The 19,161-nt window shown below is 45.4% G+C and overlaps 1 protein-coding gene across 6 annotated transcripts in view; it reads right to left on the bottom strand.

Moving 5' to 3' along the window:
• The window catches only part of LOC139407341 (myelin transcription factor 1-like protein), a 131,269-nt gene that overhangs the window by 74,843 nt on the left and 37,265 nt on the right, over nucleotides 1-19,161 (bottom strand). For all 6 annotated transcript variants that reach the window (XM_071151049.1, XM_071151052.1, XM_071151050.1 and 3 more), the window contains exon 5: nucleotides 15,269-15,331. In XM_071151049.1, the coding sequence (XP_071007150.1) occupies nucleotides 15,269-15,331 (63 nt within the window). The remainder of the gene's footprint in view (nucleotides 1-15,268; nucleotides 15,332-19,161) is intronic.

The following is a 19,161-nucleotide window of genomic DNA, read 5'->3' as shown; positions in this document are numbered from 1 at the left end:
ACACACACACACACACACACACACACACACACACACACACACACACACACACACACACACACACACACACACACACACACACACACACACACACACTTCTGACCTACAAAGTCCAAAATACACACACACAGGTGTAAATGTCATCTTTGAATTTTTAGCAGAGGAGGTGGAGGGAAGAGCATCTCAAGTCATAGTGTTGTGTGACACAGACACAGGTGGTTAAAAAGGCAGTTTAGTGCTTCAAAGAAAAAAAGCACTGAAGTCCATAAATTATAAAAAGACATCTGGATGAGATTTACAGTTGAAAACAGTTATGTGTAAAATCATCAACAGAAACAGTCTACAAAACAAACCCTTATACCATTATATTACCATATCAAAAAATCTATACACTGAGTATACCAAAATATTTAGGACACCTTCCTAATATTGCACCCCCCCCCCCCCCCCCCCCCCCCCCTTTTTTTGGAGTCAAAATCATTCCAAATGGATACTGGTCCATGGTGACTCCAATGCTTCCCACAGTTGTGTCAAGTTGGCTGGATGTCCTTTGGGTGGTGGACCATTCTTCATCCACACAGGAATCTGTTGAGGGTGAAAAACCCAGCTGCCTTGCAGTTCTTGACACAAACCAGTGCGCCTGGCACCTTCCATACCCGATTCAAATGTCTTGCTCATTCACCCTCTGAACGGCACACATACACAAATCATGTCTCAATTGTCTCCTCCCCGTCATCTACACTGATTGAAGTAGATTTAACAAGTGACATAAATAAGGGATCATAGCTTTCACCTGGATTCACCTGGTCAGTCAGTCTATGTTATGTAAAGAGCAGGTGTTGTTAACGTTTTATAAACTCACTGTATACAATGCATTCGGAAAGTATTCACACCCCTTCATTTTTTACACATATTGTTACGTTACAGACTTATTCTAAAATGCATTAAATAGTCCCCCCCATCAATTAACACACAATACCCTAGAATGACATCAAAAACATTTTTTTAAATTTTTTTTGCAAATGTATAAATGCAAAAAAAATGAAATATCACATTTACATAAGTATTTAGACCCTTTACTCAGTACTTTGTTGAAGCACCTTTGGCAGCGATTACAGCCTTGAGTCTTCTTGGGTGTGATGCTACCAGCCTGGCACACCTGTATTTGGGGAGTTTCTCCCATTCTTCTCTGCAGATCCTCTCAAGCTCTGTCAGGTTGGATGGGGAGTGTTGCTGCACATCTATTTTCAGGTCTCTCCAGAGAGATCTGGTTCAAGTCTGTGCTCTGGCTGCGTCATTCAGAGACTTGTCCCGAAGCCACTCTGGCATTGTCTTGGCTGTGTGCTCAAGGTCATTGTCCTCTTGGACACCCCAGTCTGAGCTCCTGAGTGCTCTGGAGCAGGTTTTCATCAAGGATCTTTCTGTACTTTGCTCCGTTCATCTTTCCTTCGATCCTGACGATCCAGTCTTCCACTCCCTGCTGCTGAAAAACATCCCCACAGCATGATGCTGCCACCACCGTGCTTCACCGCAGGGATAGTATTGGCCAGGTGATGAGTGGTGCCTGTTTTCCTCCAGACGTGACGTTTGGCATTCAGGCCAAAGAGTTCAATCTTGGTTTCATCAGACCAGAGAATCTTGTTTATCAAGGTCTGAGAGTTCTTACAGTGCCTTTTGGCAAACTCCAAGCGGGCTATTGTGCATTTTACTGAGGAGTAGCTTCTGTCTGGCCACTCTACTGTAAAGGCCTGCTTGGTGGAGTGCTGCAGAGATGGTTGTCTTTCTGGAAGGTTCTCCCATCTCCACAGAGGAACTCTGGAGATCTGTCAGAGTGACCATCTCCCCCGATTGCTCCGTTTGGAGAGGAAGAGTCTTGGTGGTTTCAAACTTCTTCCATTTAACAATAATGGAGGCCACTGTGTTATTGGGGGCCTTCAATGCTGCAGACACCTGTCTCGGAGCTCTACGGACAATTCATTCGATCTCATGCCTTGGTTTTTTCTCTGACATACACTGTCAGCTGTGGGATCTTATATAAACAAGTGTGTGCCTTTCAAATCTGAGGGCATGTTGTCCGGTCCTCTGGCTGTCTCTATGGGGGTGCCACAGGGTTCAATTCTCGGGCCGACTCTTTTCTCTGTATATGTCAATGATGTTGCTCTTGCTGCGGGCGATTCCCTGATCCACTTCTACGCAGACGACACCATTCTGTATACTTCTGTGCTATCTAACCTCCAAACGAGCTTCAATGCAATATAACACTCCAATCCGTGGCCTTCAACTGCTCTCAAACGCTAGTAAAACTAAATGCATGCTTTTCAACCATTCGCTGCCTGCACCCGCACGCCCGACTAGCATCACCACCCTGGATGGTTCCGACCTAGAATATGTGGACATCTATAAGTACCTAGGTGTCTAGCTAGACTGTAAACTCTCCTTCCAGTCTCATATCAAACATCTCCAATCTAAAATCAAATCTAGAGTCGGCTTTCTATTCCGCAACAAAGCCTCCTTCACTCACGCCGCCAAACTTACCCTAGTAAAACTGACTATCCTACCGATCCTCGACTTCAGCGATGTCATCTATAATATAGCTTCCAATACTCTACTCAGCAAACTGGATGCAGTTTATCACAGTGCCATCTGTTTTGTTACTAAAGCACCTTATACCACCCACCACTGTGACCTGTATGCTCAAGTCAGCTGGCCCTCGCTACATATTCGTCGCCAGACCCACTGGCTCCAGGTCATCTAGTCATCTAGTCCATGCTAGGTAAAGCTCCACCTTATCTCAGTTCACTGGTCACGATGGCGACACCCACCCGTAGCACGCGCTCCAGCAGGTGTATCTCACTGATCATCCCTAAAGTCAACACCTCATTTGGCCGCCTTTCCTTCCAGTTCTCTGCTGCCTGTGACTGGAACGAATTGCAAAAATCGCTGAAGTTGGAGACTTTTATCTCCCTCACCAACTTTAAACATCTGCTATCTGAGCAGCAAACCGATCGCTGCAGCTGTACATAGTCTATCGGTAAATAGCCCACCCAATTTACCTACCTCATCCCCATACTGTTTTTATTTATTTACTTTTCTGCTCTTTTGCACACCAGTATCTCTACCTGCACATGACCATCTGATCATTTATCACTCCAGTGTTAATCTGCTAAATTGTAATTATTCGCCTACCTCCTCATGCCTTGCACACAATGTATATAGACTCTTTTTTTCTTTTTTTCTACTGTGTTATTCACTTGTTTATTGTTTACTCAATGTGTAACTCTGTGTTGTTGTCTGTTCACACTGCTATGCTTTATCTAGGCCAGGTCGCAGTTGTAAATGAGAACTTGTTCTCAACTAGCCTACCTGGTTAAGGTGAAATAAAATAAAAATTACTAAAATAAAAAATCAAGTTGTAGAAACATCTCAAGGACGATCAATGGAAACAGGATGAACCTGTCAATTTCAAGTCTCATAGCAAAGGGTCTGAATACTTATGTAAATAAGATATTTCATTTTTTTGTATTTAATAGATTTGCACACATTTCTAAAGGGCTGTTTTTGCTTTGTCAGTATGGGGTACTGTGTGTAGATTGATGAGGGAAAAATAATAATTTTATCCATTAGAGAATAAATGTGGAAAATGTGAAGGAGGGGTCTGAATACTTTCCAAACGCACCGAATATCTCAAGACAGGACCCGTAACAGTCGAACCATCAGACAGCCTTACAGACAGGCTAAAAAGCTGCATGGAACGAGAGAGAGAAAAGAAAGAGGGAGGAAAATGAAGAGAGTGGAGGACAAAATGGCATCTGTTGGTTAGATTAGCAGCAATTCAATTCCCTACTCAAGTTTAAGTTGAACCCCTGCTTTATATTTAAACAATAAGGCCCTAGGAGGTGTGGTGTATGCCAATATACCACGCCTAAGGGCTGTTTGTAGGCGTGATGCAAAGCGCAGAACCTGGATACTGCCCTTAGCCGTGATATATTGGTCATATACCACAAAACCCTGAGGTGCCTTATTACTATTATAAACTGGTTACCAACCAAATTAGACCAGTAAAATGTATATTTCTTGCCATACACGTGATATCAAAAATCATCGTACGAAGAGGCAAAAACAGACTTACCTCCATCGCGACGTCCCCTAAAGGCCCTTCTGCTAACTTGCTATCCCCAGTCTACTAACTGCTAGCTTTCTTGCCCCGGGCTGCTAACTGCTAGCTTGCTTTCCCCGGTCTGCTAACTGCTAGCTTGCTTGCCCCGGTCTGCTAACTGCTTACTTGCTAACCCGGTCTGCTAACTGCTAGCTTGCTAGCCCCGGTCTGCTAAGTGCTAGCTTGTTAACCCAGGCCTACTAACTGCTAGCTTGTTAGCACCGGCCTGCTAACTGTCTGAATAGCCGTGTCCCCAGCCAGCCCAACCACTCACTGGACCCATATGTTCACTTGGCTATGCATGCCTCTCTCTAATATTAATATGCCTCGTCCATTACTGTCCTGGTTAGTGATTACTGTCTTATTTCACTGTAGAGCCTCTAGTCCTGCTTAATATGCCTTAACCAACCATGTTGTTCCACCTCCTACATATGCGATGACATCACCTGGTTTAAACATCTCTAGAGACTATATCTCTCTCATCATTACTCAATGCCTATGTTTACCTCCAATGTACTCATATCCTACCTTACCTTTGTCTGTACACTATGCCTTGAATCTATGCTATCGTGCCCAGAAACCTGCTCCTTTCACTCTCTGTTCCGAATGTGCTAGACGGCCAGTTCGTATAGCCTTTAGCCGTACCCTTATCCTACTTCTCCTCTGCTCCTCTGGTGATGTAGAGATAAATCCAGGACCTGCAGTGCCTAGCTCCACTCCCAATCCCCAGGTGCTCTCATTTGTTGACTTCTGTAACCGTAAAAGCCTTGGTTTCATGCATGTTAACATTAGAAGCCTCCTCCTTAAGTTTGTTTTACTCACTGCGTTAGCACAATCTGCCAACCCGGATGTCCTAGCCGTGTATGAATTCTGGCTTAGGAAGTCCACCAAAAACCCAGAAATCTCCATCCCTAACCATAACATTTTCCGCCAAGATAGAACTGCCAAAGGGGGCGGTGTTGCAATCTACTGCAAAGATAGCTTGCAGAGTTCTGTCTTACTTACCCAAACAAATCGAGCTTCTACTTCTAAAAATGCACCTTTCCAAAAACAAGTCTCTCACTGTTGCTGCTTGCTATAGACCACCCTCTGCCCCCAGCTGTGCCCTCGACACCATATGCAAATTAATTGCACCCCATCCATCTTCTGAGCTCGTGCTACTAGGTGACCTAAACTGGGACATGCTTAACACCCTGGCAATCCTACAATCTAAGCTTAATGCCCTCAATCTCACACAAATGATCAATGAACCTACCAGGTACAACCCCAAATCCATAAACACTGGCACCCTCATAGATATCAACTATATAACTAACTTGCCCTCCAAATACACCTTTGATGTTTTCAATTAAGATCACAGCGATCACTGACTCATTGCCTGCATCCATAATGGGTCTGCGGCCAAATGACTACCCCTCCTCACTGTCAAACGCACCCTAACACACTTCTGCGAGCAGGCCTTTCTAATCGACCTGGCAGGGGTATCCTGGAATGACATTGACCTCATCCCGTTAGTAGAGGATGCCTGGTTATTCTTTAAAAGTGCATTCCTCACCATGTTAAATAAGCATGCCCCATTCAAAAAATGTAGAACTAGGAATAGATATAGTCCTTGGTTAACTCCAGACCTGTCTTCTCTTGACCAGCACAAAAACATCCTGTGGCGTTCTGCATTAGCATCTACTAGCCACTGTGATATGCAACTTTTCAGGGAAGTTAGGAACAAATATACACAGGCAGTTAGGAAAGCTCAGGCTAGCTTTTTCAAACAGAAATTTGCATCCTGTAGTACTAACTCAAAAAGGTTTTGGGACACTGTAAAGTCCATGGAGAATAAGAGCACCTCCTCCCAGCTGCCCACTGCTCTGAGGCTAGGAAACACTGTCACCACCGATAAATCCACTATAATTAAGAACTTCTATAAGCATTTCTCTACGGCTGGCCATGCTTTCCACCTGGCTACCCCTACCCAGGTCAACTGCCCGCCACCCTCCACAGCAACCCACCAAAGCCCTCACCATTTCTCCTTCAACCAAATCCAGATAGCTGATGTTCAGAAAGAGCTGCACAATCTGGACCATTACAAATCAGCCGGGCTAGACAATCTGGACCCTCTCTTTCTAAAATGATCTGCTGAAATTGTTGCAACCCCTATTTCTAGCCTGTTCAACCTCTCTTTCATATCATCTGAGATTCCCAAAGATTGGAAACCTGTCATCCCCCTCTTCAAAGGGGGTGACACTCTAGACCCAAACTGCTACAGACCTATATCTATCCTACTCTGTCTTTCTAAGGTCTTCGAAATCCAAGTTAAATTTTTATGGCTGCAGGGGCAGTATTGAGTAGCTTGGATGAAAGGTGCCCATATCAAACGGCCTGCTCCTCAGTCATAGTTGCTATTATTTGCATATTATTATTAATATTGGATGGAAAACACTCTGAAGTTTCTGAAACTGTTTGAATTATGTCTGTGAGTATAACAGAACTCATATAGCAGGCAAAAACCTGAGAAATTCCACATCAAGTGATTTTGCATCATTTCAACAGAAATACTCATCATAAATGTAGATGATAATACAAGTTATACACATGGAATTATAGATATACCTCTCCTTAATGCAACCGCTGTGTCAGATTTCAAAAAAGGTTTACGGAAAAAGCAACCCATGCAATCATTTTAGGCGTAAGTTGGTGGTTGAAGATATCCCTCTAGTGGTGTGGGGGCAGTGCTTTGGCAAAGTGGGTGGGGTTATATCCTTCCTGTTTGGCCCTGTCCGGGGGTGTCCTCGGATGGGGCCACAGTGTCTCCTGACCCCTCCTGTCTCAGCCTCCAGTATTTATGCTGCAGTAGTTTATGTGTCGGGGGGCTAGGGTCAGTTTGTTATATCTGGAGTACTTCTGTCCTATTCGGTGTCCTGTGTGAATTTAAGTGTGCTCTCTCTAATTCTCTCTTTCTCTCTTTCTCTCTCTCGGAGGACCTGAGCCCTAGGACCATGCCTCAGGACTAACTGACATGATGACTCCTTGCTGTCCCCAGTCCACCTGGCCGTGCTGCTGCTCCAGTTTCAACTGTTCTGCCTTATTATTATTCGACCATGCTGGTCATTTATGAACATTTGAACATCTTGGCCATGTTCTGTTATAATGATCTACAGCCAGAAGAGGACTGGCCACCCCACATAGCCTGTTTCCTCTCTAGGTTTCTTCCTAGGTTTTGGCTTTTCTAGGGAGTTTTTCCTAGCCACCGTGCTTCTACACCTGCATTACTTGCTGTTTGGGGTTTTAGGCTGGGTTTCTGTAGAGCACTTTGAGATATCAGCTGATGTACGAAGGGCTATATAAATACATTTGATTTGATTTGATTTGATAATCGTTTGTAGTGCTTTTGAAAAGCCTATTTGAAATCAGACACTTTGGTGGGATTAACAACGAGAATAGCTTTAAAATTATATAAGACACGTATGTTTTAGGTATTGTAATTATGAGATTTCTGTGGTTTGACTTTGGCGCCCTCTATTTTCAATGGTAGTTGTCATATCGATCCCGATATCGGGAATGCAGCCATAACAGGTTAACAAACAGATTGCTGAACATTTCGAATCCCACCGTACCTTCTCCGCTATGCAATTTGTTTTCAGAGCTGGTCATGGGTGCACCTCAGCCACGCTCAAAGTCCTAACCGCCATTGATAAGAGACATTACTGTGCAGCAATATTCATCGGCCTGGCCAAGGCTTTCGACTTGGCAGACTCAACAGCCTTGGTTTCTCAAATGATTGCCTCGCCTGGTTCACAAACTACTTCTCTGATAGAGTTCAGTGTGTCAAATCGGAGGGCCTGTTGTCTGGACCTCTGGCAGTCTCTAAGGGGGGCACAGGGTTAAATTCTCGGGCCGACTCTCTTCTCTGTATATATCAATGATGTCGCTCTTGCTGCTGGTGATTCTCTGATCCACCTCTACGCAGACGACACCATTCTGGCCCCTCTTTGGACACTGTGTTAACTAACCTCCAGACGAGCTACAATGCCATACAACTCTCCTTCAGTGGCCTCCAACTGCTCTTAAACGCAGGGAAAATTAAATGCATGCCATTCAACCGATCATTGCCCGCACCTGCCCGTCCATCCAGCATCACTACTCTGGACGGCTCTGACTTAGAATACATGGACAACTACAAATACCTTTGTGTCTGGTTAGACTGTAAACTCTCCTTCCAGACTCACATTAAGCATCTCCAATCAAAAATTTAATTTAGAATCGGCTTCCTATTTCGCAATAAAGCATTCTTCAATCTTGCTGCCAAACATAGCCTCGTAAACCTGACCATCCTACCAATCCTCGACTTCAGGGATGTCATTTACAAAATAGCCCCCAACACTCTACTCAACAAATTGGATGCAGTCTATCACAGTGCCATCCGTTTTGTCACCAAAGCCCCATATACTACCCACCACTGCGACCTGTACGATCTCGATGGTTGGCCCACGCTTCATAATCGTCGCCAAACCCACTGGCTCCAGGTAATCTACAAGTCTCTGCTAGGTAAAGCCCGCCTTATCTCAGCTCACTGGTCACCATAGCAGCACCCACCCGTTGCACGCGCTCCAGCAGGTACATCTCACTGGTCACCCCCAAAGCCAATTCCTCATTTGGTCGCCTTTCTTTCAAGTTCTCTGCTGCCAATGACTGGAATGAACTGCAAAAATCACTAAAGCTGGAAACTCATATCTCCCTCACTAGCTATAAGCACCAGCTATCAGAGCAGCTCACCGATCACTGCACCTGTACATAGCCTATCTGTAAACAGCCCATCTAACTACCTCATCCCCATACTGTATTTATTTATTTATCTCGCTCCTTTGCACCCCAGTATCTCTACTTGCACATTCATCTTCTGCACATCTACCATTCCAGTGTTTAATTGCTATATTGTAATTACTTTGCCACCATGGCCTATTTATTGCCTTAACTCCCTCATCTTACCTAATTTGCACACACTGTACATAGACTTTTTTGTTTAATTTTTTTCTACTGTATTATTGACTGTATGTTTTGTTTATTCCATGTGTAACTCTGTGTTGTTGTATGTGTCGAATTGCTATGCTTTATCTTGGCCAGGTCGCAGCTGCAAATAAGAACTTGTTCTCAACTAGCTTACCTGGTTAAATAAATGTGAAAAATAAATAAATAAATATATATACAACTGCTTTCAGCCAATCAGTTTTCAGGGCTCAAACCACCCGGTATATAATACAGATTATAAACCGGGTAGTTTGGGTCCTGGATGGTGATTGGCTGAAACAGCATTCCAGCCTTGTGTATGTCAGACAATATACCATGGGTATGACACAGAACTACTTGTTCACTATTCTATTTATGTTGTAACCGGTTAATAATAGCAATAAGGCACCTCAGGGATTTGTGGCGTATGGACAATATAATGTATCACTGCTATGGGCTGTATCCAGGCTGTATAATGTTTGTTTTTATACAGAATTCATTGTATCCTAGTAAATCAGCCCAATGTACGCCGACCCTGAGACTCTGATCTCTAAGTGAGAAAAGACAACAGCTTGGATGCAATCAAACCCTGCTGTATAGCTCCCACAAAGACAACACAAATTAAACCCTGCTGTATAGCTCTCACAAAGACAACACAAATTAAACCCTGCTGTATATCTCTCACAAAGACAACACAAATTAAACCCTTCTGTATAGCTCTCACAAAGACAACACAAATTAAACCCTGCTGTATATCTCTCACAAAGACAACACAAATACTAGGTGTGTGTGGAGTGGCTCTCTCTGCCCTGCCAGGCTCTCCTCTCTTTTCTCTACTCACTACTCTCTCTCCTCTCTCCTCCTCTCTCTCCTCCTCTCTCTCTCCTCTTTCTCCCTCTATATCCTCTCTCCAGCATCCGGCACTCTGGCCCTCTCCTCTCCTCTCCTCTCCTCTCCTCTCCTCTCCTCTCCTCTCCTCTCCTCTCCTCTCCTCTCCTCTCCTCTCCTCTCCTCTCCTCTCCTCTCCTCTCCTCGCTCCCTGCCACCAGCTCTTGGCTCCATTCCCAGCCTTTTAGTGAGTGTTACCTGTCAGGATCTGAATTATACCTGCCTGCAGGCTCAGTCCATATGAGTCATACATCAGCCAGAGGGAGGGAGGGAGAGAGAGAGAGAGAGAGAGAGAGAGAGAGGGAGAGGGGGAGAGAGAGAGAGAGTCAGTGTGAGAAACGGGAGGGATGAAGGCAGAGAGAGAAAGAGGAGGATGGATGGAGTGATAGGGAGTGAGAGATTGCACTCAACCTCATCTGTACAAAGCCTAGGCAATTACTGAGTGCCAGCTCTAGACATGGCAGTCACACCAGCAACAAAGCTGCTCACAATAGACCTCATTACCAACCAGTGGATTTACTGAGAAAAGATTTCACTTTTAGTCCAAATCTTTAGACTTTTTATTTGTGTATGTTCTCACAATGATGGGCGAGGGAATAAACAGTATTAAAATGATTACTAGCCAAATCAGAAAGATATGTCAAAGATATTAATATTGTGCAATACATTACTGTATGTACCAATGTCAACATGTAACACTCTCACTAAAACTGGCTTTAATTTACACCTTGATTAGATGTGTAATCTTTGGTAAATCATAGGTTAATGTAGGCACAGATTGGTTTATGATTAATTGATATGATTTTTTTTTGCAATTTTTGACTCCCAATAGAGTTACATACATCAAGGTCAATTGTAATGTTACACACATCAAGGTTGACTGTAATGTTACACACATCAAGGTCAACTGTAATGTTACACACATCAAGGTCAATTGTAATGTTACACACATCAAGGTTGACTGTAATGTTACACACATCAAGGTCGACTGTAATGTTACACTCATCAAGGTCAACTGTAATGTTACACACATCAAGGTCAACTGTAATGTTACACTCATCAATGTCAACTGTAATGTTACACTCATCAAGGTCAACTGTAATGTTACACTCATCAATGTCAATTGTAATGTTACACTCATCAAGGTCAACTGTGATGTTATACTCATCAATGTCAATTGTAATGTTACACTCAGCAAGGTCAACTGTAATGTTACACTCAACAAGGTCAACTGTAATGTTACACTCATCAAGGTCAACTGTAATGTTACACTCATCAAGGTCAACTGTAATGTTACACTCAACAAGGTCAACTGTAATGTTACACACATCAAGGTCAACTGTAATGTTACACACATCAAGGTCAACTGTAATGTTACACACATCAAGGTCGACTGTAATGTTACACACATCAAGGTCAACTGTAATGTTACACACATCAAGGTCAACTGTAATGTTACACTCAACAAGGTCAACTGTAATGTTACACACATCAAGGTCAATTGTAATGTTACACACATCAATGTCAATTGTAACATTACACACATCAAGGTCAACTTTCTGTCTGTCTGTCTGTCTGTCTGTCTGTCTGTCTGTCTGTCTCTCTCTCTCTCTCTCTCTCTCTCTCTCTCTCTCTCTCTCTCTCTCTCTCTCTTTCTCTCTCTCTCTCTCTGTCTCTCTCTCATGTCCTACTTCAAAGAGCAGACACACAGTAGATCTTGTTTGAGGTTGCTCTAATGGCCGCAGACTCTCAAACAGCTAGCGTCGTCTTCACAGTGTGTTCGTGTGTGTGTGTTTGTGTGTGTGTGCGGGGGTAACAGTCATTGTCATTACTACACCCAAACACAGCCATATGCCTCCACACCTCTACGTCCTCCTCTTCTCTAGCTTGAACACTATAGCCGGGGGTTCAACTGGGGCTGCCAGTGAAATCAATCATATTATGTTACTGAGCAGAGGAGAGATGAAGCAAGACAGCAGACTGCAAGACAGCAGAGCTCAGCCAACAAGAGTAGCAGTTTAGTAAAGATAAATATATGTGCGTCTCTTGTTTACGGGGGGTAGGAAGTAGAAGATTTAACCAGGTTATTATATCACTATATATATATATCACTGCACAGTTTTAGGCTACTGTAAACATATCATCACTAGGGCTCCAACCAACCAACCAGCCAATCAACCAACCAACAAGCCAACCAACCGACAAACCAACAAACCAAACAACCAACTACCCAACCGACCAGCCAATCAACCAATCAACCAACCAACCAACCAACTAACCAATAAACCGACCAATCGACTAGCCAATTAACCAATCAACCAATCAACCAACCAACCGGCCAACCGACCGGCCAATCAACCGACCAACCAGCCAATCAACCAGCCAATCAACCAGCCAATCATCCAATCAACCGACTGACCAGCCAATCAACCAATCAACCGACCAATCAACCAACCAATCAATAGAACGACGACCAGTCAATCAACCAATTTAACCAACCAAAACAACCCACCAGCCAATCAACCAATCAACCGACCAACGAACAGACCAACCAATCAACCAACCAACCAGCCAATCAACAAATGAACCGACCAACTGACCAGCCAATCAATCAACAAATCAACCGACCAATCAATCAACAGACCGACCAATCAACCAACCAAACGACCGACTAATCAACCGTCCAACTGACCGGCCAATCAACCAATCAACCCACTGACCGACCAGTCAACCAATCAACCAACCGCCCGACCAGCCAATCAATCAACAAATCAGCCGACCGACCGACCAGCAAATTAACCAATCAATCAACCGACCGGCCAATCAACCAATCAACCAATCAACCAATCAATCAACCAATCAACCAACCAACCAACCGACCAGCCAATCAACCAATCAAATGACCAATGAATCAAACAAGTTACCGGTCAATCCACCAATCAACCAACCAATCCACCAACCAAACGACCGACCAGCCAATCAACCAATCAACCGGCTAACCAACCGACCAACTGACCGGCCAATCAACCAATCAACCCACTGACCGACCAGCCAACCAAGCAACTAACCAACCAACCAGCCAATCAACCAACCGACTGACCAGCCAACCAACCAACACTTATTATTTCAGGCAGGGCCGCCTCAGGATCTAATGCCCTCCCCTCACACGCATGCATGTACACACCTACGCACGCACGCACGGACGCACACACACACACACACACACACACACACACACACACACACACACATACACACACACAGAGCTCTTCCTCTCAGCCTGCCCCTCTATTTGTGGGTAATTTATCACCCAGGTTCTTTGGGAGAGGGAGAGGTCTGTGGCACCAAATGCAATTCTAGCCCACTGGTTCATGGAGACGCCTTGATGGGGTGACACTGGAGACACAGCTATCAATCTCTCTAGCCCACGTCTGGGGAGTAAATAGCATCAAGTGGATAAGCTTTTGTTTAAACATGCCCTGAGTGGAGGAGGACTCTGGGAACGTCTGGTGACTTTACATGTCAGCTGTCAACGAAGTTCGATTTCCTATCGCCACCTTTCTCTTCTTTTGAGTGATTTCTTAAGTGGTCCTCTGCGGCTCAGTTGGTAGAGCATGCAACACAAGGATAATGGGTTTGTTTCCCGGGACCACCTGTATGTACAATGTAGGCACTCGTGACTGTAAATCAACCCATCAGAGTCTAAGCCCTGTCTAAGCTGGGGGAGGTGGGGCTCTACTAAGCTATATGGAATTGTTTCAAGAAGGATCATTTAACTTTTTGATTTTGAAATATAGGACAGACCCCTTGAAGTATATTACTGCTATTAGCCAATACAAACTAATTGAATAACAGTTTCACTACATGGAACAACACATAGTCCCAAAAACATATCAAAAGGAAGTTTGTTTCTGAAGTGTCTGTCCTATATCTGAGAGATATAAGAAAGATCAGGAAACATGTACATGTATTTAACCCCATATTTTTGCCATTAAACGGTCTCCACATATACTTCCATCCATTTTTTCAACTGGTACCAGGGACCTTCAGACAAGTCTTGTGGGCATCCTAGAGCAAAACAACCCACAGGTACATGTTGGTAAGAGTCTCACCTTTGCACAGGGGGGTCATTAGTGTGTAGCCCAGACGGTTCGGACACGACAGACAGAAGTTGGCAGATCATCTGTACTGAGTTCAAACTAGTCTCCTGACATTTGTGTAGGTCATAGAGCCCAATTTTCGGGTTGTCTCATGGTCTGATAAACACTGCTCTAGCTCTGTCACCTTTCACCGTGGAAGTGTGACCTAGGCGGATGCGGTGGATTGAGATGCATCCATTGTTCCTTAAACACATTTTTATTGGGATTGTTTTATTAGATTTTCGCTGGGGCGCGGACATCGACCTCAGGGGGATGTTAAAGTTGCCATTGATCATTGACTTAACATTTGCAAGAATTTGGGTGACCTTGAAGATATAAAATACTTTAAATTGGCACCCAAATTCTCGATAACATCCAAGATTACAGCAAAACGGTTGTGTCCACAGCTCTCGAAGTACAACACTCCAGTCTCTATGTAATCTGTCAATGTGTCTCGGAAATCACCACGGCAATCACAGAAAGATACAGATGTAGGATCTGAATTTGAGCTACAGCAGGAAAATAACCCTGCAGCAACAGGAAATATGAATTAGTGCGTGGATTATACAGTAATTAATAAACATTGATGTAAGGGTTGATCAATAAAAAAAAAATGGAAAATCAAGTCTGAAATTTCAAGGTGGAAATTACAAACTTCAGAAGCCTTTTTAATGCTCAAATACACCACAAGTTTAAAATGTCCTACATTGCAGGAATGTTCTCCTGCAACAGGTTGATCAAATTAAAAACCTACATCTGTAGATGTTGCACAACCACAATCAACCAGTATCAATCTAACATTCAAGCAGGTCCTCAGATATTCTGACACATTTTGCAATCAACTTTTCACAGCCGGTGATTGCAATTGCAGGTTTGCTTTTTGTGCAGGAGCAATGGCCTGGAGCTGAAGAGCTTGATTTGTCCATGACAGGTCAGGGAGGGCTTAGTGAGTGAGTGAGTGAGTGAGTGAGTGAGTGAGTGAGTGAGTGAGTGAGTGAGTGAGTGAGTGAGTGAGTGAGTGAGTGAGTGAGGAGGAGGAGGAGGAAAAATGCAGATTATAAGGGGAGTGAAGAAGGATCTTTACCTTCGGTGTCTGGCGTATTTGCCGCTGACATGTCCGCTTCCATCACAGCCTGGAGTAGGACAGCTGTAAGCAAGGAGAGACACTGGAGTTATCACGATGCATGGCACAACAGGCACGTACACACACACACACACACACACGTACACACACACACACACACACACACACACACGTACACACACACGCACACGCACACACGCACACGCACACACGCACGCACGCGCGCACACACACACACACACACACACACGCACATGCACACACACACACACGCGCACACACGCACACACACACACACACACGCACGCACGCACACGCACGCACGCACACACACACACACACACACACACGCACATGCACACACACACACACGCGCACACACGCACACACACACACACGCACGCACGCACACACACGCACGCACACGCACGCACACGTACGCGCACACACACACACACACGCACACACGCGCGCACGCGCACACAGACCCTCCCCCTTCACCCGATGCACACAGTCCTCCAGATGACATCCCATTCCCTCACACACAGAAAGTGCTCAGTACATGCATGACAAAACACATGATCCAGAGGAATGCACAGGACCATAGCAGCTGTGTATTATTCATGTAATGAGAACACACAGCCAGCAGCCTCAAGGCCAGGCGCTGACTCACTACTCTGCATATTTCATAGCAGCCCATCAGCCTTCCTTTAGACAGCTGTGAGTGCCAAAGGTAAAGAGCCCCTCTTAAGGAACACTGGGTGCCTCTCCCTTTGACCCCACACCTATAGGTACTAGGAGGTAAACTCTGTTGTAGCTTTCCATTGGCCCATTCGCCCGCAGTCCACTCTCACTACCATCACATCCGCTAGTTTATGGCCATCTGAGGCGTACGGTATCCATATAAGGAGATCAAATCAAATCTTATTTGTCACATGCGCCAAATACAACAGGTAGACCTTACGTGAAATGTTTAGTTACAAGCCCTTATTAACCAACATTGCAGTTTAAGAAATAGTTAAGAAAATATTTACCCCCCCCGAAAAAAGTAACACAATAAAATAACAATAACAAGGCTATATACAGGAGGTACCGGTACCGAGTCAATGTGTGGAGGTACAGGTTAGTCAGGCTATATACAGGGGATACCGGTACCGAGTCAGTGTGCAGGGGTACAGGTTAGTCAGGCTATATACAGGGGATACCGGTACCGAGTCAGTGTGCAGGGGTACAGGTTAGTCAGGCTATATACAGGGGATACCGGTACCGAGTCAGTGTGCAGGGGTACAGGTTAGTCAGGCTATATACAGGGGATACCGGTACCGAGTCAGTGTGCAGGGGTACAGGTTAGTCAGGCTATATACAGGGGATACCAGTACCCAGTCAATGTGTGGGGGTACAGGTTAGTCAGGCTATATACAGGGGATACCAGTACCGAGTCAATGTGTGAGGGTACAGGTTAGTCAGGCTATATACAGGGGATACCAGTACCCAGTCAATGTGTGAGGGTACAGGTTAGTCAGGCTATATACAGGGGGTACCAGTACCGAGTCAATGTGTGGGGGTACAGGTTAGTCAGGCTATATACAGGGGGTACCAGTACCGAGTCAATGTGTGGGGGTGCAGGTTAGTCAGGCTATATACAGGGGGTACTGGAACCAAGTCTATGTGTGGGGGTACAGGTTAGTCAGGCTATATACAGGGGGTACCGGTACCGAGTCTATGTGTGGGGGTGCAGGTTAGTCAGGCTATATACAGGGGATACTGGAACCAAGCCTATGTGTGGGGGTACAGGTTAGTCAGGCTATATACAGGGGATACTGGAACCAAGCCTATGTGTGGGGGTACAGGTTAGTCAGGCTATATACAGGGGGTACTGGAACCAAGTCTATGTGCGGAGGTACAGGTTAGTCAGGCTATATACAGGGGGTACTGGAACCAAGTCAGTGTGCAGGGGTACAGGTTAGTCAGGCTATATACAGGGGATACTGGAACCAAGTCTATGTGCGGGGGTGCAGGTTAGTCAGGCTATATACAGGGGATACTGGAACCAAGCCTATGTGTGGGGGTACAGGTTAGTCAGGCTATATACAGGGGATACTGGAACCAAGTCTATGTGCGGGGGTGCAGGTTAGTCAGGCTATATACAGGGGGTACTGGAACCAAGTCTATGTGTGGGGGTACAGGTTAGTCAGGCTATATACAGGGGATACTGGAACCAAGCCTATGTGTGGGGGTACAGGTTAGTCAGGCTATATACAGGGGATACTGGAACCAAGCCTATGTGTGGGGGTACAGGTTAGTCAGGCTATATACAGGGGATACCAGTACCCAGTCAATGTGTGAGGGTACAGGTTAGTCAGGCTATATACAGGGGGTACCAGTACCGAGTCAATGTGTGGGGGTACAGGTTAGTCAGGCTATATACAGGGGGTACCAGTACCGAGTCAATGTGTGGGGGTGCAGGTTAGTCAGGCTATATACAGGGGATACTGGAACCAAGTCTATGTGCGGGGGTGCAGGTTAGTCAGGCTATATACAGGGGGTACTGGAACCAAGTCTATGTGCGGAGGTACAGGTTAGTCAGGCTATATACAGGGGGTACTGGAACCAAGCCTATGTGTGGGGGTGCAGGTTAGTCAGGCTATATACAGGGGGTACTGGAACCAAGTCTATGTGCGGGGGTGCAGGTTAGTCAGGCTATATACAGGGGATACTGGAACCAAGTCTATGTGCGGAGGTACAGGTTAGTCAGGCTATATACAGGGGGTACTGGAACCAAGCCTATGTGTGGGGGTGCAGGTTAGTCAGGCTATATACAGGGGGTACTGGAACCAAGTCTATGTGCGGGGGTGCAGGTTAGTCAGGCAATATACAGGGGATACTGGAACCAAGCCTATGTGTGGGGGTACAGGTTAGTCAGGCTATATACAGGGGATACCAGTACCCAGTCAATGTGTGGGGGTACAGGTTAGTCAGGCTATATACAGGGGATACTGGAACCAAGTCTATGTGCGGGGGTGCAGGTTAGTCAGGCTATATACAGGGGATACTGGAACCAAGCCTATGTGTGGGGGTACAGGTTAGTCAGGCTATATACAGGGGATACTGGAACCAAGCCTATGTGTGGGGGTACAGGTTAGTCAGGCTATATACAGGGGATACTGGAACCAAGCCTATGTGTGGGGGTACAGGTTAGTCAGGCTATATACAGGGGATACTGGAACCAAGCCTATGTGTGGGAGTACAGGTTAGTCAGGCTATATACAGGGGATACTGGAACCAAGTCTATGTGCGGAGGTACAGGTTAGTCAGGCTATATACAGGGGGTACTGGAACCAAGCCTATGTGTGGGGGTACAGGTTAGTCAGGCTATATACAGGGGATACTGGAACCAAGCCTATGTGTGGGGGTACAGGTTAGTCAGGCTATATACAGGGGATACTGGAACCAAGTCTATGTGCGGAGGTACAGGTTAGTCAGGCTATATACAGGGGGTACTGGAACCAAGTCAGTGTGCAGGGGTACAGGTTAGTCAGGCTATATACAGGGGATACTGGAACCAAGTCTATGTGCGGGGGTGCAGGTTAGTCAGGCTATATACAGGGGATACTGGAACCAAGTCTATGTGCGGAGGTACAGGTTAGTCAGGCTATATACAGGGGGTACTGGAACCAAGTCAGTGTGCAGGGGTACAGGTTAGTCAGGCTATATACAGGGGATACTGGAACCAAGCCTATGTGTGGGGGTACAGGTTAGTCAGGCTATATACAGGGGATACTGGAACCAAGCCTATGTGTGGGGGTGCAGGTTAGTCAGGCTATATACAGGGGATACTGGAACCAAGCCTATGTGTGGGGGTACAGGTTAGTCAGGCTATATACAGGGGGTAC

Source organism: Oncorhynchus clarkii, chromosome 4 (assembly GCF_045791955.1).
Source record: "Oncorhynchus clarkii lewisi isolate Uvic-CL-2024 chromosome 4, UVic_Ocla_1.0, whole genome shotgun sequence".
Classification (NCBI taxonomy): domain Eukaryota; kingdom Metazoa; phylum Chordata; class Actinopteri; order Salmoniformes; family Salmonidae; genus Oncorhynchus; species Oncorhynchus clarkii.
Note: the sequence above shows the minus strand (reverse complement) of the source record. Positions and strands in the feature narration are given on the sequence as shown.